The following is a 24,144-nucleotide window of genomic DNA, read 5'->3' on the forward strand; positions in this document are numbered from 1 at the left end:
TAATTTTCTAATACTTTCTTTTTCCAGAGAAACACCAAGTTTGCGAGCCGTTTCTCCCTTAAGAGCTGTAAAAGCTGGTCATGCAAATAATGATAATGGTACACTGTACTTGACAACAAGCTCGATGAGCTGTCTTTAAAACACCTCTGCTGTCATTGTTACAGTAACTTTGTCACTTACAAAATATCTTGTAACTGATGTTTGAGACGCTCTTTCCTCCTCCTTTGCCTGGCAGGAAGTGCTGGTATCTGGTTTCTTGGTGCTGCTGTGATCTTTTTCAATCACAGCTTTTTAAACTTCTGGGTGACATCGTTGTAAATGTCTTTGTAGATTGGAAGCTCTTGAAAGAGCATTTTTATCACTGCCTGAGTATGCACTGATTTTGGCATCACAGCATTTGTTTTCATCTAGGTTGCTTATACACTGACACACTTAATGTTTATTATCTTGAGTCACTGTGAAATGCTTAAATACAGCTGACTTCATAAGATGCTTCTTAGACATTTTGTAAATTCGCTCTCAAAATAATTTTGTCCTGTAAAAAAATAAGGTATATTGTAATTCTTGCAAGAATAGGGAATCTTGAACTGTGTAATTTAGGATAGAAATAAAACAATCTTTGAATAAATCAATAGAACAGATGATAAGTTTAAAGTTTGTAAAATATGTTGTTAGATAGCTTTACTGTGAACTGTCAAGGCTTGTCTCAGCAGGGTACAGCTCACTAAATGCTTCACATCATATTTCTCCACAGTCTATGAAGAGGGGAGGAGGGAGGGAGCATGTTTGCGCTGAATCATATTCCAGAACACACACATACAAATATATGTCCTTATCGATCCTGTTACTGTATTTCCGAATTTGACATGTTAGAAAATAGTTTTTCCCCTTATATTCTATGTAGAGTGTATATAAGTCATCAGGGCAGCTAACTTCTCCAAACATGAGCTAAGAGCAAAAACAAACTAAAACATCAAGCATACAGAGAAAACATATGCTGGACTATTGATTTATGCACAGTTTAGGCTACTTTCACACATCAGGTTTTTACAGTCAGGACGAATCCGGCAAATTTTTAAAAAAACGTAACCGGCGAAAGCTGCCGTCGGATCCGTTTTTTCTCATACACTTGTATTAGCGCCGGATTGCACCGGATGGCCTCCCGTTGCATCCGGTTTTCGCCGGATCTGGTGAAAATTGTTTTTCCGGCGTCTGGAAAAAATGTAGACAGTAACGTTTTTTGTCACTCATCCATTTACCAGCTAGCAAGACAGAGAACACCTGCTTCAAGAGCTGAACGTACCACCCGAGCCAGAGCTGAATTTGCCGCCAGAGCCAGAGCTGAACCTGCCGCCAGAGCCAGAGCTGAACCTGCCGCCAGAGCCAGAGCTGAACCTGCCGCCAGAGACAGAGCTGAACCTGCCGCCAGAGACAGAGCTGAACCTGCCGCCAGAGACAGAGTTGAACCTGCTGTCAGAGCCAGAGCTGAACCTGCCACCAGAGCCAGAGCTGAACCTGCCACAATAGCCAGAGCTAAACCTGCCACGAGAGCCAGAGCTAAACCTGCCATGAGAGCCAGAGCTAAACCTGCCACCAGAGCTAAACCTGCCGCCAGAGCTGAACCTGCTGTCAGAGCCAGAGCTGAACCTGCCACCAGAGACAGAGCTGAACCTGCCACGAGAGCCAGAGCTAAACCTGCCATGAGAGCTAGAGCTAAACCTGCCACCAGAGCCAGAGCTGAACCTGCCGCCAGAGCCAGAGCTGAACCTGCCGCCAGAGCCAGAGCTGAACCTGCCACCAGAGCCAGAGCTGAACCTGCCACCAGAGCCAGAGCTAAACCTGCCACCAGAGCCAGAGCTAAACCTGCCACCAGAGCCAGAGCTGAACCTGCCATGAGAGCCAGAGCTGAATCTGCCGCCAGAGCTGAACCTGCCGCCAGAGCTGAACCTGCTCCAGGCCAGCCAGCCAGCAGCCAAGGCAGCCTTCTACAGCCAGCCACAGCCAGCTCCAGCCACAGCAGGCAGCCATGTCTTCATCTGGGAGCCCTGCCCCGCGTCATCAGTGCTGTGAAGTAAATCAATGTATTTTTGGGGGCGATGTCCCTTTTTTTTTGCGATGTTGACGTTATATATATATATATCTATATATATATATATATATAGATATATATATATATATATATATATATATATATATACACACACACACTGTGTGCAGAATTATTAGGCAAGTTGTATTTTAGAGGATTATTTTTATTATTGATCAACAACTATGTTCTCAATCAACCCAAAAGACTCATAAATATCAAAGATTAATATTTTTGGAAGTTGGAGTGGTTTTTTTTTTAGATTTAGCTATCTTAGGAGGATATCTGTTTGTGCAGGTAACTATTACTGTGCAGAATTATCAGGCAACTTAATAAAAACCAAATATATTCCCATCTCACTTGTTTATTTTCACCAGGTAGACCAATATCACTGCACAAAATTTAGAAATAAACATTTCTGACATGCAAAAACAAAACCCCAAAAAATTACTGATCAATATAGCCACCTTTCTTTATGATGACACTCAGCAGCCTCCATCCATAGATTCTGTCAGTTGCTTGATCTTTTTACGACCAACATTGCGTGCAGCAGCCACCACAGCCTCCAGACACTGTTCCGAGAGGTGGACTGTTTTCCCTCCCTGTAGATCTCACATTTTATGAGGGACCACAGGTTCTCTATGGGGTTCAGATCAGGTGAACAAGGAGGCCATGTCATTATTTTTTCTTCTTTGAGACCTTTACTGGCCAGCCACACTGTGGAGTAGTTGGAGGCATGTGATGGAGCATTGTCCTGCATGAAAATCATGTTTTTCTTGAACGATACCGACTTCTTGCTGTACCACTGCTTGAAGAAGTTGTCTTCCAGAAACTGCCAGTAGGTCTGGGAGTTGAGCTTTACTTCATCCTTAACCCGAAAAGGTCCCAGAAGTTCATCTTCGATGATACCAGCCCATACCAGTACCCCACCTCCACCTTGCTGGCATCTGAGTCAGAGTGGAGCTCTCTGCCCTTTACTGATCCAGCCTCTGGCCCATCCATCTGGACCATCAAGAGTCACTCTCATTTCATCAGTCCATAAAACCCTTGAAGAGTCAGTCTTAAGATATTTCTTGGCCCAGTCTTGACATTTTATCTTATGTTTCTTGTACAAAGGTGGTCGTTTTTCAGCCTTCCTTACCTTGGCCATGTCCCTGAGTATCGCACACCTTGTGCTTTTTGTTACTCCAGTAACGTTGCAGCTCTGAAATATGGTAAAACAGGTGGCAAATGGCATCTTGGCAGCTTCACGCTTGGTTTTCCTCAATTCTTGGGCAGTTATTTTGTGCCTTTTTTGTCCAACGCGCTTCTTGCGACCCTGTTGGCTATTTGCCATGAAACGCTTGATTGTTCGGTGATCACGCTTCAAAAGTTTGGCAATTTCAAGACTGCTGCATCCCTCTCTACAAGACATCTCACAATTTTGGACTTTTCAGAGCCTGTCAAATCTCTCTTCTGACCCATTTTGCCAAAGAAAAGGAAGTTGCCTAATAATTAAGCACACCTTATATAGGGTTCTGATGTCATTAGACACCACCCCTCCTCATTACAGAGATGGACATCACCTGATTTACTTACTGGTAATCGGCTCTCAAGCCTGAACAGCTTGGAGTAGGACAACATGTATAAAAAGTATCATGTGATCAAAATACAACTTGCCTAATAATTATGCACACAGTGTATATATAAATATATATATATATTTATATATCTTTTTTGTATAACAGGAAGCTGCAGCAGAAGAGGAGCTTCCAGATGGAGACGTAAGGGGTGGAGAGATACCCGGAGTGGGCTCGCAATTGGTAAGTTTACATGCATCGCAGAACCACATCATCACACACATCACAGTAAAAAACCCACAAAAACAGACTATTACAGACATCACCGCATGCACAACACATAGCCTACATCCAAGCACATATTTTTTTTTTCTTTTAGTCTTCTGATTCTCAATCTAGAGGTCTTCAAAGCGCCTCCCAGGGTCGTCGGCGTGAGTGTGAGGGCAGTCACCATCTTGTACCTTTTTTTTTTTATTTATGTTTTTGTTTTGAGTCTAATGTCTTTGTGTTTTGTCTTTTTTTAACTGGCCTCACAGAGTGCTTCTGACTCAGATGGTGAGGAGGCCGGGCTAAACATTGACCTCCTCATCGATCTAATCCAAGAGCGGGAGCCGCTGTGGAATATGGGGGACCACCGCCACGCCGATATCATTGTGACACGTCAACTCTGGGAGCAAGTGTGCCATGAAGTTGTCGACCACTGGGAGGACCTCGATGTTCGGGCCCAGAATCAAGCACGTTAAGTATACACAGTGCAGTTATTTTGCTGGATGTAATGTGTTGTATACTAACCAATTTGTGCTTTCACTTTACAGGGGACAGAGTTATCATGCGGTGGCGGTCAATCAGGGATCGCTTCAAGAAGGAGTTCAACCAGGAGATGCGGGCCCCGAGTGGATTGGGAGGACGCAGGAGCAAATACAAATACGCAAGGGCCCTGTTGTTCCTCAGGTCAACGATGGTGAGCAGAAGGTAAATATTACCCTCTCCATTTAATAAAAAATGTTTACATGTCTAACACTTTTTTTGGTTTCAGCCAGGGCCATGCAATATCAATATATTAACTATATATTTTTTTCTTTATTCCACAGCACCGTCTGCAGCACTCGAGAGCCTGCATAGTTGAACCCTTCTGGGGCGATCCCTCAGGAGACCGCCACCAAGAGACACTTCGACAGTCCCTGCCCATCTGCACCTTCCCTCACATCTGGTCTTTTGGTCCCATCCACCAGCGCTGGAGCATCGTGGCCGACTGCGTTACATGAAGCTACTGGTGAGGATATAGCTTTTCCTTTACCCCACCCCTCTGACACTGCTGCCACCTCTAGAACACCTGTGGGTTCTGGGCAGCAGCGCCAGAGGGGTCAGGTACAGAGCTATGCGCCCCAGTTCTAGCATCTGAATGCAGCCTTCCAGAAGTGTCTCAAACTGTTGTCTGAGGAAATGACTGCAGGATTTAATTTGCTCAGCAACAGTATTCTTGAGTTGCACACACGCCTGGATAGGATGCATTCAGATGCAAGTAAATCGCCAAACCACTCGTTTTTCCAGGCAGTACTCGAGTGCATGGACAAGCTATCTCCTGACCAGCAGATGCATGCAATGCAAGCCTGCCAGTTCGCCCTAGCGCAGGTTACCTCCCAAACCCCTCCACCCACCATAGTAGTTCCTCCCGCACCTGCCCCCCCTCCAGCCACTGTCCCTTCACCCCCTCCTATACAATATCAGCTTTCTGCCCAGTACCAGATTCCTGCCCAGTACCAGTTCCCCACCCCATCATCTGTGCCTCCACTTCCTGCCCAACTGGTACTCCTAGCCCAACCTCTACTCCCAGCCCAACCTCTACTCCCTGCCCACTACCATCAGTCTCCTACACCACCTATCATGCCCCAAACAACCCTCTTCTCCACCCACCATCTCTTCTGCCTCCCAATCCCACCACTCCACCCCTTAAACCTTCCAAATTCCCAACACAACTCCCGGTTTCATGTTCACCCGTTCTCTTTCTTTCTCCACCCCTTCACCTGTTTTACCTACTGACCCATCACCATCACATTCCTTTCTCCACACTCCCAATGTCGAAGTGTCCCAATCTGACAACCCTCCAGTATTATCTCCACCCCACACTAAATTTATAAAGATTTTGTTTGTTAAATATTTGTTAATAAAACACAGTTTTTTGGTTTCAAAATCTTGTCTTTCATTTATAAGGTTAAATACTTTGTTTAAAACAAGGTACAATACTTTGGGTAAAAGAGGTAAAATACTTTGGGGGAAACCCAACCAGGTACAATACTTTGGGTAAAGAAGGTTAAATACTTTGGGTAACAAGGTCCAAGACAAATTTTTCAAACTCTCTCATCCTGCCAGTCTACTCTTCCTTGAGGTGAAATAAAGTATTCAGCAAATTTGTCCCTCTTTCTGGAAACTGACACAGAACTTCGATAAGTAATGTTGTGATAATCAGGCAAGGTGGTTTCTTCAGAGTAGTCTTCCATGGTAATCTGTTCCTTGCATATAACGAAATTGTGCAGGACCACACAAGCTTTTACCACCTCGTCAACAGTGTCAGCCTTCAGGTTGATGGCGGTCAACAGAACTCGCCATTTGGCTGTCAGAATCCCAAAAGCGCACTCCACCATTCTTCGTGCTCGTGTGAGGCGGTAATTAAATACTCTTCTAGTGGGTGTAAATCCACTACTTACGTATAGCTTCAGCAGGTGTTCCGATATTTGGAACGCTTCATCTCCAACACATACTAATGGCATTAGTGGCCCAGAGGTTTCAGGTAGCGGTCTTGGTGGTGGAAATTGGAAGGTGTTTCCATAGAGATGATGCCCCATTGCAGACACTTTTAAAACTTGGAAATCATTGGAGCAGCCATACGCTCCAATATCGACCACTATAAATTAGCATTCTGTGTCTGCGATGGCCATCAGCACAATGGAGAAATATTTTTTTATAGTTAAAATATTCCGATCCAGATCCAGCAGGTTTGACGATGCGGATATGTTTCCTGTCCACAGCACCCAAGCAATTGGGAAACTGACAAATTTGCTTTTCCGCTATTTCCAGCCAATTCTCCGTTGTGGTTGTGGGATGTGGTATAAACTCGCCATGTAAAGAGTCGCACAATGTACGGCAGGTGTGCTTCACTATTCCTGGGGTGGTGGAAATCCCAAGTCTGGACTGGAAATGGAGTGACAAAAGGGATTCTCCAGTTGCAAGGAATCTGTGAATAAAAGCAAGGCAAAAATTAGTACAAAATACCAGAAATAACATTACAGTTATAAGTCAGCTTTAACAGTAGGAGATACAATAAAAATGGCTTACCGAAGAGTCACCATCAGACGCTCCACCGGTGAAACTGAGAAGCGGCAATATGTGTCACTTCGGCGGATGAGGTGTCCAATCCCTTCAACCAAAAAATCGAAGTTCTCGGCTTTCATCTGCACATAGTTCAAAAATGTCTCGAGGTTTGCTCTTAACACCATATATAAAGTAGAATACACCCCACGTGTCATTCTCTGTGCTGTGATTGGGTGGATCCAAAAACATCATCGGCGCAGACGCATGATGCGCTTTCTTGCTCCTTCTACAGAACAATCGCTTTCAAACGATTCGCTTCAACAGCAAAATCCACAGTGATCTTCAGAATGTTTGCCATCACGCCTTCCATCTTGCTCTCCAACCTGTCAAAGATGGGATGTAGAAACACTGTATAGATAGTTTTTCAGTAGCCAATCACATTTGGGAGCCTCCCATGGGCGTTTTTAAAAACCAGATCCGTCTTAAAACGGATTAAAAAAAACGAACGAAACGGATCCAGCCTGATGGAAAAAACCTGATGTGTGAAAGTAACCTTACTGAAAGTTTAGATACGCTTTAAGAAGTTCTTGCCTTATTCCTGCTTTCTTGTTCACTCCAGAACTTCTGAGATGAATGCAGGCATTCCTTCCCTGTGTTTGTTATTTTTTCACCTTATCTGTAGAGGAGGAGCTTCACTACTTATCATGAACAAGAACTGCAGCACAAATTCATCTCAGCTAAAAGTCAAGACCTTAGATCAGGAATAGGACAGACATTTAGGGTATGTACACACGTTGCGGATTCTCTGCGGATCCGCAGCGTTTTTTGAGGTGCAGAAACGCTGCAGATCCGCAATTGATTTACAGTACAATGTAAATCAATGAGAAAAAAAAATGCTGTGCACACTTTGCGGAAAATCCGCTGCGGAAACGCTGCGGTTTAGAAGAAGTAGCATGTCGCTTCTTTTTTTGTGAATCTGCAGCGTTTTTGTACCCATTCCATTATAGAAAACTGCAGGGGTAAAAACCGCAGCAAATCCGCAAGAAAACCGCAGCAAAAACGCACAAAAAACGCTGCGGAACCGCACAAAAAACCGCAGGTGCGTTTTCTGCCAGGAGAGACAGAATCCGCCCCAGAAATTCCTAAGCCTAATCCGCAACGTGTGCACATAGCCTTATAGGACATTTCATAACTTTCCCAAATTCTTATGAAAAAAATATTCCCACAAACTGCATTGAACTTCTGTGCCCAATTTATTATATATTTTAGGAGTCGGAGTCGGTCCATTTTATACCGACTCCAACAAAATGGGCAACGACTCCGGATCCGTGCACATTACATACAGGGCTCCGACTCCACAACCCTGTTACACACAGCCCCACTCCGCACACATTACACATGTGGCTCCGCTCAGCACACATTACACACGTGGCTCCGCTCAGCACACAATACACACACAGCTCCGCTCCGCACACATTACACACACGGCCCCACTCCGCACACATTACACACACGGCTCCGCTCCGCACACATTACACACACGGCCCCACTCCGCACACATTACACACACGGCTCCGCTCACATTACACACACGGCTCCGCTCCGCACACATTACACACACGGCTCCGCACACATTACACACACGGCTCCGCTCCGCACACATTACACACACGGCTCCGCTCCGCACACATTACACACACGGCTCCGCTCCGCACACATTACACACACGGCTCCGCTCCGCACACATTACACACACGGCTCCGCTCCGCACACATTACACACACGGCTCCGCTCCGCACACATTACACACACGGCTCCGCTCCACCCACATTACACACACGGCTCCGCTCCGCACACATTACACACACGGCTCCGCTCCGCACACATTACACACACGGCTCCGCTCTGCACACATTACACACACGGCTCCGCTCCGCACACATTACACACACGGCTCCGCTCCGCACACATTACACACACGGCTCCGCTCCGCACACATTACACACACGGCTCCGCACACATTACACACACGGCTCCGCACACATTACATACACGGCTCCGCTCCGCACACATTACACACACGGCTCCGCTCCGCACACATTACACACACGGCTCCGCTCCGCACACATTACACACACGGCTCCGCTCCGCACACATTACACACACGGGTCCGCTCCGCTCCGCACACATTACACACACGGCTCCGCTCCGCACACATTACACACACGGCTCCGCTCCGCACACATTACACACACGGCCCCACTCGGCATACATTACACACACGGCTCCGCTCCGCACACATTACACACACGGCTCCGCTCCGCACACATTACACACACGGCTCCGCTCCGCACACATTACACACACGGCTCCGCACACATTACATACACGGCTCCGCTCCACACACATTACACACACGGCTCCGCTCCGCACACATTACACACACGGCTCCGCTCCGCACACATTACACACACGGCTCCGCTCCGCACACATTACACACACGGCTCCGCTCCGCACACATTACACACACGGCTCCGCTCCACCCACATTACACACACGGCTCCGCTCCGCACACATTACACACACGGCTCCGCTCCGCACACATTACACACACGGCTCCGCACACATTACACACACGGGTCCGCTCCGCTCCGCACACATTACACACACGGGTCCGCTCCGCTCCGCACACATTACACACACGGGTCCGCTCCGCTCCGCACACATTACACACACGGCTCCGCACACATTACACACACGGCTCCGCTCCGCACACATTACACACACGGCTCCGCACACATTACACACACGGCTCCGCTCCGCACACATTACACACACGGCTCCGCTCCGCACACATTACACACACGGCTCCGCTCCGCACACATTACACACATGGCTCCGCTCCGCACACATTACATACACGGCTCTGCTCCGCACACATTACACACACGGGTCCGCTCCGCTCCGCACACATTACACACACGGGTCCGCTCCGCTCCGCACACATTACACACACGGCTCCGCACACATTACACACACGGCTCCGCTCCGCACACATTACACACACGGCTCCGCTCCGCACACATTACACACACGGCTCCGCTCCGCACACATTACACACACGGCTCCGCTCTGCAAACATTACACACACGGCTCCGCTCTGCACACATTACACACACGGCTCCGCTCCGCACACATTACACACACATTACACACACGGCTCCGCTCCGCACACATTACACACACGGCTCCGCTCCGCACACATTACACACACGGCTCCTCTCCGCACACATTACACACACGGCTCTGCTCCGCACACATTACACACACAGCTCCGCTCCGCACACATTACACACACGGCTCCGCTCCGCACACATTACACACACGGCTCCGCTCCGCACACATTACACACACGGCTCCGCACACATTACACACACGGCTCCGCTCCACACACATTACACACACGGCTCCGCTCCGCACACATTACACACACGGCTCCGCTCCGCACACATTACACACACGGCTCTGCACACATTACACACACGGCTCCGCTCCACACACATTACACACACGGCTCCGCTCCACACACATTACACACACGGCTCCGCTCCGCACACATTACACACATGGCTCCGCTCCACACACATTACACACACGGCTCCGCTCCGCACACATTACACACACGGCTCCGCTCCGCACACATTACACACACGGCTCCGCTCCGCACACATTACACACACGGCTCCGCTCCGCACACATTACACACACGGCTCCGCTCCGCACACATTACACACACGGCTCCGCTCCGCACACATTACACACACGGCTCCGCTCCGCACACATTACACACACGGCTCCGCTCCGCACATATTACACACACGGCTCCGCTCCGCACACATTACACACACGGCTCCGCTCCGCACACATTACACACACGGCTCCGCACACATTACACACACGGCTCCGCTCCGCACACATTACACACACGGCTCCGCACACATTACACACACGGCTCCGCTCCGCACACATTACACACACGGCTCCGCTCCGCACACATTACACACACGGCTCCGCTCCGCACACATTACACACACGGCTCCGCTCCGCACACATTACACACACGGCTCCGCTCCGCACACATTACACACACGGCTCCGCTCCGCACACATTACATACACGGCTCCGCTCACATTACACACACGGCTCCGCTCCGCACACATTACACACACGGCTCCGCACACATTACACACACGGCTCCGCTCCGCACACATTACACACACGGCTCCGCTCCGCACACATTACACACACGGCTCCGCTCCGCACACATTACACACACGGCTCCGCTCCGCACACATTACACACACGGCTCCGCTCCGCACACATTACACACACGGCTCCGCTCCGCACACATTACACACACGGCTCCGCTCCGCACACATTACACACACGGCTCCGCTCCGCACACATTACACACACGGCTCCGCTCCGCACACATTACACACACGGCTCCGCTCCGCACACATTACACACACGGCTCCGCTCCGCACACATTACACACACGGCTCCGCTCCGCACACATTACACACACGGCTCCGCTCCGCACACATTACACACACGGCTCCGCTCCGCACACATTACACACACGGCTCCGCTCCGCACACATTACACACACGGCTCCGCTCCGCACACATTACACACACGGCTCCGCTCCGCACACATTACACACACGGCTCCGCTCCGCACACATTACACACACGGCTCCGCTCCGCACACATTACACACACGGCTCCGCTCCGCACACATTACACACACGGCTCTGCTCCATCCTCCTCTATGATACTAGACATCATCCAGTCCTGCAGAACTGAGAACCCTGGAGCTCCGCCCCTGATCATGTGACTCCTCCCCATGTGACTGATCACATGACGGTGACGTCACACAGGTCCTGTCCGCAGATAGCGTTGCCTCTCTGCAGGTGGAGGTAGGTGTTTTGTGTGTTTCTGTCACTCTCTTATATGGCGCCACCATATTCCTCAGCGCTGTACAGACATTATCACAATCTAATTCCCCATCAGTCTCTGGAGTCTGGGAGGAAACACGGGGAGAACAGACAGACTCTGCACATGTTCTTATCCTATTAGTGCAGATGATTAACCCTTTATGCGGCTAGTTTGGGAATGATGATGGGAGGAGTTGTAGTTGTTATTATCTGTGTGGTTCTGCTTTATCTTCCCTCAGTGTGGACCCTCAGGGCCCCTGTCCAGCAGCCCAGTATTCCTCTGCCTGTTCCTGGTCTGTACCGGCCCTGTGTCCTCAGTGTGGCCCCTCAGGGCCCCTGTCCAGCAGCCCAGTATTCCTCTGCCTGTTCCTGGTCTGTACCGGCCCTGTGTCCTCAGTGTGGCCCCTCAGGGCCCCTGTCCAGCAGCCCAGTATTCCTCTGCCTGTTCCTAGTCTGTACCGGCCCTGTGTCCTCAGTGTGGCCCCTCAGGGCCCCTGTCCAGCAGCCCAGTATTCCTCTGCCTGTTCCTAGTCTGTACCAGCCCTGTGTCCTCAGTGTGGCCCCTCAGGGCCCCTGTCCAGCAGCCCAGTATTCCTCTGCCCGGTCCTGGTCTGTACCGGCCCCGTGTCCTCAGTGTGGCCCCTCAGGGCCCCTGTCCAGCAGCCCAGTATTCCTCTGCCTGGTCCTGGTCTGTACCGGCCCCGTGTCCTCAGTGTGGACCCTCAGGGCCCCTGTCCAGCAGCCCAGTATTCCTCTGCCTGGTCCTGGTCTGTACCGGCCCCATGTCCTCAATGTCTCCGTCACACCGGTATTTGGAGTCTCCGTTATCCGCAGCACACGTCCCCTCCGTCTCCATGTGACCCTTCTGGGCGCAGCGTTCTCCTCGCTGTGTGATCGCCTCTGTTCGGCTTCTGTCGCTCCTTCCTCTGCTTCTTGCTGTTCCCGCTGCTGCTCTTCTATAATGGTGAATGGATGTGGACGCCCGGCCACGCTTACTATGGACGGGGTCTGCACTAATCCTCAGCCTCTACTGGGGTCTGGATTTAAGGCGGACCCCTGGGTTACATCCACGGCGTGGCTGCTGGCCGGTGGAGCGAGCTGGCAGAGAACAGGTGTGATGACAAATCAAAGCTAGAAGGTCAAAGTCCGGGACAGAAAGCAAAACAAAGAGCGAACTACAAGTGATAACCAGCGCTCCGCAGTAAGGCATAGAATCCCAGCTGGGTGGCACCATAAGTCCCAGCAACACTAATGTTAAATAGAACCGTATCACTGTCTGCACACAGTGCGAGAGCGGCGCCACCTACAGGCAGAGGTCATGGGAGAGGATGAAAATGGGGGATAGTTTATAAATGTTTTTCCTTTGTTTCCTTTGAAGTTTATGTTGTTTTTATCATCTCATCTTTTCCATTCAGGTTCCTACAATAAAGGATCCTCTGCTGATAACGTCTCTGCCGGAATCTTCCTGATCAATGTGTCAGGGATGAATAAGGACAGAGGCAAAATGGCAGAGAGGATAATAAACCTCACCCTGGAGATAATCTTCCATCTTACCGGAGAGGTGAGAGGCTCTGATGTCAACATATGACCTCATTATCTATGGGAATAACAGGGGATATGACCGGAGAGGTGAGAGGCTCTGATGTCATCACATGACCTCATTATCTATGGGAATAACAGGGGATATGACCGGAAAGGTGAGAGGCTCTGATGTCATCACATGACCTCATTATCTATGGGAATAACAGGTGATATGACCGGAGAGGTGAGAGGTTCTGATGTCATCACATGACCTCATTATCTATGGGAATAACAGGGGATATGACCGGAGAGGTGATGGACTCTGGAGATGTCTGTAGTGATATTATTAATGTCTCCACACTCAGGATTACACAGTAGTGAAGATCTCTAGTGATCGCTGTCAGGCCCCTGTGTGTGAAGGACGGGGAGGAACCCTGGGCCCAATCCCGGGGCCTCCACCTCACCCCCGGATACATGAGGACATCAATGACCAGAAGATCCTAGAACTCACCAACAAGATGATTGAGCTGCTGACTGGAGAGGTGACGCTGCTGGGAATGCTGGGACATTATACAGGACAGCACTGGAGGATTCTAGGTGATGACGGTATCATTGTGTGTGTCAGGTTCCTATAAGGTGTCAGGACGTCACCGTCTATTTCTCCATGGAGGAGTGGGAGTATCTAGAAGGACACAAGGATCGGTACCAGGAGGTGATGATGGAGGAGCACCGGCCCCGCACATCACCAGGTAATAGACAGGACTAAATACACACGGCCTATAATTCTCTGTATGTAATAATGATGTCAGTCCTGTCTGTGTCTCCTCAGTTCTCTCCGGTAAGAGGACAACCCCAGAGAGATGTCCCGCCACTCCTCCTCCACAGGACCATCAGGTAGGTGGAGATCTCCCTATGATGTGTAGACGGCTGTGACGTCCTTGTGTTCAGTCTTGTTTTCTCCTCCAGTATTATATGGTTTATACTTGTGTGATGAGAGCGGTGGAGACGGCAGGATCACAGCTGACCACAGACATCACATGTCCGGATCTTCTCACCATTATTCCTGGGGACTTCTCCGATCATCGAGGACTTTTACAATATTTGTTTTGCAGGTTTTGGATCCAGATAAAGAACTGAACAGTATTAATGGTCCAGAGAGAAATGTGAGGGGCGATCAGCGGTGTAAAGAGGAGACCCCTAATGTGAGGGGCGATCAGCGGTGTAAAGAGGAGACCCCTAATGTGAGGGGCGATCAGCGGTGTAAAGAAGAGACCCCTAATGTGAGGGGCGATCAGCGGTGTAAAGAGGAGACCCCTAATGTGAGGGGCGATCAGCGGTGTCAAGAGGAGACCCCTAATGTGAGGGGCGATCAGCGGTGTCAAGAGGAGACCCCTAATGTGAGGGGCGATCAGCGGTGTAAAGAGGAGACCCCTAATGTGAGGGGCGATCAGCGGTGTCAAGAGGAGACCCCTAATGTGAGGGGCGATCAGCGGTGTCAAGAGGAGACCCCTAATGTGAGGGGCGATCAGCGGTGTAAAGAGGAGACCCCTAATGCGAGGGGCGATCAGCGGCGTAAAGAGGAGACCCCCAATGTGAGGGGCGATCAGCGGTGTAAAGAGGAGATCCCTACAGATCACTGCCCAGGTGAGGGTCTTTAGATGAATTTTCACTTTCAGCACAATGTGAATTGATAACGTTGTGCTCCTGTTATATGTGAGGTCACAGGTCGTCATTTATAATATGGATGATAATCTACAGCTGGAGATGAATTTTACTTATGTGAGCGGCCTATCTCTTGATCATCTGATGTCAGTTCTGATGAAGGGAAAGTATTTGTTCAATTTTGGCCTCAGAAACCATTAGCTCCTATTAATCTGATGTGTGTGGTGACACAATCCAAAACATGGAGACGTCCCCCCAAGTAACCTTGACTGACCAAAAAAACCCCGATATAATGTAACCCACATAATAAAGTTATTACGTTGTTTCAACCCCTTCACTACCTTAGACGTATCTGTACGTCCACGTTAGCTGTTACTTAACAACCTTGGATGTATGGATACTTTATGGTAATTTTACGCTCACAGGAACTGTGTCACGCTGTTACCGTTTGACTGGAGCAAGTAGGCCTCAGCGTCTGGTTGCTCGTACTCCGGCTCTGAGACGAAGCACTTTTCCTTTCTTATTAAACGTGTTTATTCCGGCAGAGCAGGGGTTAATCAGCCATGCTGGAAATCTCTTCTCAGCTGAGCTCGGTTAGCCATTCTTTTTCCCTGTATAATCTGGGCTCTATTACTAATCCTCGTCGGAGTTAGCTTTTTGCTGCATGGCTAATGGAGAGAGAGAGGTTGGTATGAGAAGGAGAGTTGGAGGAGTTATTAGTGACTGTTGTTTGGTTTGTACGCATGGTAATTCCTTATCCTTCCCTGTTTTTCTTTCTCCCCCTTCCTGTACACCCACGGTGGATTCCTCTGTTACATGTGAGTGAATTGTGGAGTTTTCAGTTACCCCTTGTCTTTGTCGCCCTGTTTGTCGGGTTGTTGTACTACTGTGCACAGTAGTGCCCCTTCTCTCTGGTAGGGGGAAGAGAACAGGTGGAGGGATAATTTAGGAGATAGGGCAAGGGCGGAGGCCCCGGCGTCTTCGCCATCTGAAGTATCCTGAGGAACAGGGTGAGCTAAGGCGCCCCCGGTGTTAGGGACATGAACGGACGACCAGAAGGCCAAAAAGTCTGTCCAAGATGTAATGTTTGAGACCTTGGACAGGAAAAAACGTAGATGAATGAGAAGGTGCTAAATCTAATTAATAAAGAATGGGAAAAGCCAGATAAGAAAGACCCCCTGCCATTCTCCTTTAAAAGGAGGTACCTCTTTGAGGAAGAGGCTACCCCATCCTGGAATAAAGCACCCAAATTGGATGTTGCTAAGGCCTCCAGAAGATCATCCCTTCCCTTTGAAGATGCAGAGTTACTGAAAGACCCCCTCGATAGAAAGGACACATTTCTTAAGGCTACCTGAGAGTCATCGGGAGGAGCTCTGAGGCCAGCCATCGTGGAAACCTGTACTGCAAAGTCCCTTATTGTCTGGCTGAGTAGATTGGAAGACCAGCTGAGGGAAAATTCACCCAGAAACTCCATTTTGGCCACGCTCCCAGTAATCAAGGGAGCGGCGACCTTATCAGACGCATTGGCCGATTTAGCCAGACTGGCAGCAAGATCTACCTCATTATCCAATGCAAGCCGGAGAGCAGTCTGGTTAAAAGGTTACCACGGGGGACGTACAAGCAAAAGAGAAAATGTGTTGTCTCCCTTGTGAAGGTCAGTACTTATTCGGTTCAGCTTTGATGACATCTCAGAGAAAGCTGCTGATAAGAAAGGGTCCCCAAAACCTCCCTTCTCGTCCTTCAGGCAGTCCTTTCGGAGGAAGAAATTCAGCTTTAAGAGACCGACCACAGAACACAGTAGATGGGAGGATCAACCAAGGAAAGGCAAGGGGTACCTATTCGATAATCCTTCCCAGGGTGGTAGGAAGCCCTCCAAATGACTCCCTACCCCAGTTGGGAGGAAGACTCTCCCTTTTCCTTTCAGCCTTGGAGAAAATATCCTCCAACCCTTGGATTCTCAGCCTGGTAATATCAGGGTTAAAGCTGGAGTTCTGGAGATATCCACCAGACAGGGCCATCTTGACAGCCCCAAGGGCATCCAGCTCGGAGTAAGTAGCACTGGAATCAGAGGTACTAATCCTCCTAGAGAAAAACATTCTGCAGGATGTTCCAGCAGGAGAAGGGAAAGGCTTCTATTCGCCTCTGTTTCTAATAAAGAAAGCGGATGTCTCATACAGAACAATTTTCAACCTGAAAAGGCCTGAACAAGTTCTTGAAGATTCTCAAGTTCAAGATGGAGTCAATAAAGTCAGCGATACAACTGCTCTTTCTTAGTTGCTATATGGCTGTTCTGAACCTGAAGGAAGTGTATTACCACATGCCAATATACGTAGCATTCCGGAAGTTTCTCAGAGTGGCAGTATCAGTAGGGGGCCCTCGCCTTTGGCCTGGCAGTAGTTCCTCGTGTGTTCACGAAACCAATAGCTGAGGTTACGACCCACCTCAGAGAAAGAAACAGATGGTCATCACATACCTGGATGACTTCCTGTTAGTGGGTCGTTCTTTCAGTCATTGCCAGAGTCAAGTGAGAGACATAGCCACCATCTTAGAAAGCTTAGGGGCGGTGTTTAAACCTAGCAAAAAAAAAAAGTTAGACCCACAAAGAACACAAATCTTCCTGGGATTCTTACTCTACTCATGCCAGCAGCAGTGTCGCCTACCGGATCAAAAGAAGGAAAAATTACTCAGTCTCCTCTTCAAGTCAATACAAGATCCGGCGATGTCCCTCATGAACGTTATGTCCCTCCTGGGGTCCCTGACCTCCTCTATCCCGGCAGTAAAATGGGCCCAAATCCATTCAAGAGAGTTGCAGTGGTATGTGTTGGAAAGCCAATGTTCCTTACGGTGTTATCTGGAAGGTACACTGACACTGGCTCGGGAGGTAATACATTCACTCCACTGGTGGTTGGAAATAGAATCCCTTCGGGAGGGGGTCCCTTGGTTTTCTCGCGTCACCAGGGTAGTCACCACAGACGTCAGTCCCAGGGGGTGGGGAGCATATCCAGGGAATTTGGTCGACAGTAAAAGGAAGGCTTCTCAAACACGTGGGAGCTCTTGGCGGTAGAAAATGTATTAGAGTCTCCTACCATTCCTTCAAGGCCATCGTGTAAAAATTCTTTTGGACAACCAGGTTACGGTCGCATACCTGAATCATCAGGAGGGTACACGGTCCCATTCCCTAATGCAGATTACCCAGCAGATTTTCAGCCTGACGGAGAACATCCTTTCATTACCCGCTCTTTACATCAGAGGAAATGACAAAATAACAGCAGATTTTTTGAGACGCAAAACACTGCTACAGGTGAATGGTCCCTCAAGACCTCAATATTCAGGCGTTTAGTGTCCATGTGGGAGTGTCCGAGATCGTCCGTTTCGCTACTCGGCACAACAGCAAAGTCAAGAGATTCTGCTCCCTGGATTCAAAAGAAAATCCTCAGGCTGTGGACACCTTTTGGATCAGGTGGGACTTCACCCTGGCTTACGCCTCCTCCCCCAGTTTGTCTAATACCAGTGGTTCTCAAGCAGGACAGGGTAAGAGTAGCGCTCATAACCCCCTTTTGGCCCAAGAGGCCTGGTTCTTTTGGCTGAGGAACATGTCAGTCACGGAACCATGGATCCTTCCAGAGATCCCAGACATTCTAGCTCAGGGGTCCGTATTCCATTCTCTGTGACTGGGATGCACTTAACAGCCTGGAACTAGAGTGTTCAGTGCTAGAGGGTAAGGGGTTTTCTCCCAACTTGGTCTGTACCTTGCTTGCTAGTAGGAAGCCGGTCACTACAAAAATTTAAGGTTGGACTTGGAAAAAATTCTTGTCATCCACGGGGTGTACTCTGGAAGGAAAGGTGGTCCTAAGACAAATCCTGGAGATCTGAGTTCCTTCAGAGGGGGCAGGAACAAGGCCTGGTGGTTAGCACCTTGAAAGTCCAGGTTTCAGCCTTAGGGTACTGTCACACAGTGCAATTTTGATCGCTACGACGGCACGATTCGTGACGTCGCAGCGTCGTATGATTATCGCTCCAGCGTCGTAGACTGCGGTCACACTGTGCAATCACGGCGCTGGAGCGATGCCGAAGTTCCCGGGTAACCAGGGTAAACATCGGGTTACTAAGCGCAGGGCCGCGCTTAGTAACCCGATGTTTACCCTGGTTACCAGCGTAAACGTAAAAAAAACAAACAGTACATACTTACATTCCGGTGTCTGTCCCCCGACGTTCTGCTTCTCTCAAGCGACGAAAGAAAGTTCCATACGATCTGCTACGACGTACGATTCTCAGCAGGGTCCCTGATCGCTGCTGCGTGTCAGACACTGCGATATCGTATGGATATTGCTAGAACGTCACGAATCGTACCGTCGTAGCGATGAAAATGGCACTGTGTGACAGTACCCTTAGGGGCTCTGTATAATTACAACCTCACGAGTAATCAGTGGGTGGTAAGGTTTATTAAAGAATGTGCTAAATCCAGACCAGTCCTGGTAGCCATGGTACTTAGACTTGGTTTTGAATGCTTTGACAGAACGCCCCTTGGAGCATCTTACTGAAGGGTCCATAAAGTTGATTGCCATAAAGACTATACTCTTAGTAGCCCTAACATCAGCACGAAGAGTAATAGATATACAGGCCCTATCAGCAGACCCTCCTGTGAGGCAGTGACCTGTGTTATATGCGAGGGTCGCTATGTGTCCCCCGGGATGTGCACAGGAGGGTATTGGGGCCGCATGAGTGCATTGCAGTCACAGGCATAGCTGTGATTGCAATACAAAATAAAAGTAAGTGTTGGTCTTGGGCAAGCTATTTGTCCAAGGCAGATTTAAGAAAACCTGCCATGGGCTTTTATCTTTTTAAGTAGACTACAGGATGGTAGTGGGGCTGTCCACTTCCTCCCGGGCCAGGTCTTCCAAGTGGCCTACTGCCACAGGTTCCTTGTAAAAAAAAAAAAAAAAAAAAAAAACCTGCAAGAGAGGGCTGTGTCAGTTTAGGTTTACAAGCATGCAGAGCAGGTGGCTCTGCAGAGCTCAGCCTGTGGGAAGCAACACAGGGCCAAGCAGAGTTACAGACTGTCTTGTTTCCCGGCTGCAATCCGGAGGATGCTATTTTGCTTTCTGTTTGAGTACGCTGACCATTAAGAGACTTTGTTTTTGAACTTTCCTTGGTCACTTCCTGACTGTCACACTGCACCAACCCCGCTGCACTACCTTTGGTGGAGAATGTGGGCAGTGTGAACTGAGGCATACCCCAAAGTGTTCTACATGTCAGGGATCAGGCTTGCAATGCTGCAGCCAAGCCTGCTGCCAAATTGGAGGAAATATTAAGACAGTTGCCCGTCTCTCAAGGGCAACAGCAGAAGTTGCAGGAGTTGCAACATCAGCAGCAAACCAACAATTTGATTCTGCAACAGATTGCGGCTCTGCATGAGACGTCCTCCCCAGCGACAAAGTTCAGAAGCACGGTGCAAATTCCGGTCAGTGCGGAGGAAGATGGGTCCTGAGGACGACATGGAGGCCTTCCTCACCATCTTCGAGAGCACTGCAGAGCGGGAGAGCTCGGTGTGTTCCCAGTGGGCTGAAGTGGTGGCCCCCTTCTTGATGGGAGATGCCCAGATAGCCTACCTGGACCTCAGTCGGGATGATGCCCTGGACTATGGGAATATGGAAGGTGAGATCCTTGCCCGACTGGGGGTTAACACTTATGTACATGCACAACAGGTATTACAATGGTCTTTTGTGGAATCTCGTCCCGCCAGAACTCAGGCCTATGACTTGTTGCAGCTTGTAAAAAAAGTTGCTCTAGCCTGAGACCTTAACCCCATTCTAGATGGTAGGGAAGATGGTGGTCTACCGGCTTGTGAGGGCTCTGCCAGCAGCCATACAGCATTGGGTGGGACAAGAGGACCCGGGCACTCTGGACCAGGTGGTTGGACTGGTTGAGCTGTCATTGTTGAGCTGTCATTGTTGAGCTGTCATGATGGGCACCGCCAACCCAGGAAACCCTGGGAAAAGTCCACAATCCTCTGTTGGGGCTAATCAGAACCGAGCCCGTACTGAGGGTGTAACCCAGAGTGAGGATGACAAAAGTTCCATTTCCCTTAAAATGGCCTCAAGGTCCAGTCGTGCCGCAGCTATTAAGTGTTGGCAGTGCCAAGGGTCAGGGCATGTGGCTGCCAACTGACCCCTAACAGCTGTACCCATGGACTGCAGGTATACTCGCAGAGTGTCGATGTACGCTCAGCCCCTCTGCACCGCAACTACAGGCACCGCCGGCAGCGAACCCCAACTGTGCCAGATACTTGTCAATGGGTACCAAACGGAGGCTGTTTTGGACTCTGGGAGCTTTTTGACTCTGGTCCATGGGTCTCTTGTTGCCGGGGACAACCCCAATGGACGGAAAGTGGTATTGGTGTATATCCATGGGGAACTCTGAGAGTACCTGACAGCGAAGGTCACTTTTTCCACACCTTGTGGAGAAATCAAACATGTGGTGGGAGTGGTGAAGACCCTTCCATATGGGACTGTGTTGGGAAGAGACTTACCCCTATTCTGGTCCCTGTGGGAGACCAGGGTTAACCCTTCCAAAGTAAATGTTATTCGGGGTGCGGATCAATCTAGAGACAGAGTGTAACCCCGATAGGTTTCCCCTAGATGTATTGGCGGGAGAGGTCGAGGAGACCCCACCGATCCCTGACCTGGAAGAGTCCCCTGGTATGTTTGGGACAGTACAGCTCCAGGATCCCACCCTGGCACGGGCATGAGAAAGGGTGGTGGAAATAAATGGGGTGACTCAGCACACGGGTGCAGAAACCTTTTTTTCCCCGCATGGCTGTCAACCAAGACTTATAGGGTTGATAAAATCTGAGATGAAGTGGTAGAACAGTGGGTGGTGCCCCAGTCATACCGTCGGGCTGTGCTAGAGATGGCACACACACACATGCTGGGAAGACACTTAGGTGTAAAGAAAACCCAAGAACGCATACTGCAGCGTTTTTTTTTGGCCCAGAGTGTATGCGAAGGTACAGCGGTATTGAGTCGTGTCCCAAGTGCCAGCTAACCACACCCATTGCGAAATTATGGAGTCCATTGGTGCCTCTAACCATCATAGAGGTACCCTTTGAGCGGATAGCAATGGATTTGGTGGGTCCTATAGTGAAATCCACCTGGGGCCACCAACCATATTCTGGTTCACAAATGATCTCCATCAAACCTCACTGAGCTCGAGCTGTTTGCCGAGGAAGAATGGGCAAGAATTTCAGTCTCTTGATGTACAAAACTGATAGAGACTTGCAGCTGTAATCGCAGGAAAAGGTGGCGCAACAAAGTATTAAGTTAAAGGGGCCGAATAATATTGCACACCCCACTTTTCAGTTTTTGAAAGTTTAGAGGGTCGGCCGGGTCTAGGTAGATTTGCAGTGGAATGATGCTCCTTCCATTTCAGTTAGATCGCTTGCACAGTGCTCCTTGTGGTGTTTAAAGTTTTGGAAATCATTTTGTATCCAAATCTGGCTTTAACCTCTTTACCCCCAAGGGTGGTTTGCACCTTAATGACCGGGCCAATTTTTACAATTCTGACCACTGTCCCTTTATGAGGTTATAACTCTGGAACGCTTCAACCTATCCCAGTGATTTTGACATTGCTTTCTCGTGACATATTGTACTTCATGTTAGTGGTAAAATTTCTTTGATATTACCTGCATCTATTTGTGAAAAAAACAGAAATTTCGCAATTTTCCATGCCCTTAAATCAGAGATATGTCACACAAAATACTTAATAAGTAACATTTCCCACTTTACATTAGCACAATTTTGGGACCAAATTTTTTTTTGTTACGGAGTTATAAGGGTTAAAAGTTGACCAGCAATTTCTCATTTTTATAACACCATTTTTTTTTAGGAATTATATCACATTTGAAGTCACTTTTTGAGGGGTCTATGTGATAGAAAATACCCAAGTGTGACACCATTCTAAAAACTGCACCCCTCAAGGTGCTCAAAACCCCATTCAAGAAGTTTATTAACCCTTCAGGTGTTTCACAGGAATTTTTGGAATGTTTAAAAAAAATGAACATTTAACTTTTTTTCACCAAAAAATTACTTCAGCTCCAATTTGTTTTATTTTACCAAGAGTAACAGGAGAAATTGGACCCCAAAAGTTGTTGTACAATTTATCCTGAGTACGCTGATACCCCATATGTGGGAGAAAACTACTGTTTGGGTGCATGACAGAGCTTGGAAGGGAAGCAGCGCCGTTTGGAATGCAGACTTAGATGGAATGGTCTGCAGGCGTCACATTGCGTTTGCAGAGCCCCTGATGCACCTAAATAGTAGAACCCCCCCCACAAGTTACCCCATATTGGAAACTAGACCCCCCAAGGAACTTATCTAGATGTGTGGTGAGCACTTTGACCCACCAAGTGCTTCACAAAAGTTTATAATGTAGAGCCGTAAAAATAAAAAATCATATTTTTTCACAAAAATTATTTTTCGCCCCCAATTTTTTATTTTCCCAAGGGTAAGAAAGAAAATTGGACCCCAAAAGTTGTTGTTCAATTTGTCCTGAGTACGCTGATACCCCATATGTGGGGGTAAACCACTGTTTGGGTGCATGGCAAAGCTCGGAAGGGAAAAATGACTGGAATTGAGATGGGATGCCATGTCGCATTTGGAGAGCCCCTGATGTGCCTAAACATTGAAACTCTCTACAAGTGACACCATTTTGGAAAGTAGACCCCCTAAGGAACTTATCTAGATGAGTGGTGAGCACTTTGAACCCCCAAGTGTTTCACTACAGTTTATAACGCAGAGCCGTGAAAATAAAAATTATTTTTTCTACAAAAATTATATTTTAGCCCACAGTTTTGTATTTTCCCAAGGTTAACAGGAGAAATTGGACCCCAAAAGTTGTTGTCCAATAAGTCCTGAGTACGCTGATACCCCATATGTGGGAGAAAACTACTGTTTGGGCGCATGACAGAGCTTGGAAGGGAAGCAGCACCGTTTGGAATGCAGACTTAGATG

General features: G+C 48.7%; 1 protein-coding gene across 1 annotated transcript in view; it reads left to right on the forward strand.

The window, feature by feature from the left end:
• LOC143793424 (uncharacterized) overlaps window positions 1-24,144 on the forward strand; it is a 112,098-nt gene that overhangs the window by 81,269 nt on the left and 6,685 nt on the right. The window contains 5 exon segments of the mRNA XM_077280382.1: window positions 13,369-13,514; window positions 13,840-14,016; window positions 14,100-14,223; window positions 14,304-14,368; window positions 14,587-15,118. Coding sequence (XP_077136497.1) covers window positions 13,369-13,514; window positions 13,840-14,016; window positions 14,100-14,223; window positions 14,304-14,368; window positions 14,587-15,118 — 1,044 coding nt within the window.

This window comes from Ranitomeya variabilis, chromosome 1 (genome assembly GCF_051348905.1).
Source record: "Ranitomeya variabilis isolate aRanVar5 chromosome 1, aRanVar5.hap1, whole genome shotgun sequence".
Lineage (NCBI taxonomy): Eukaryota > Metazoa > Chordata > Amphibia > Anura > Dendrobatidae > Ranitomeya > Ranitomeya variabilis.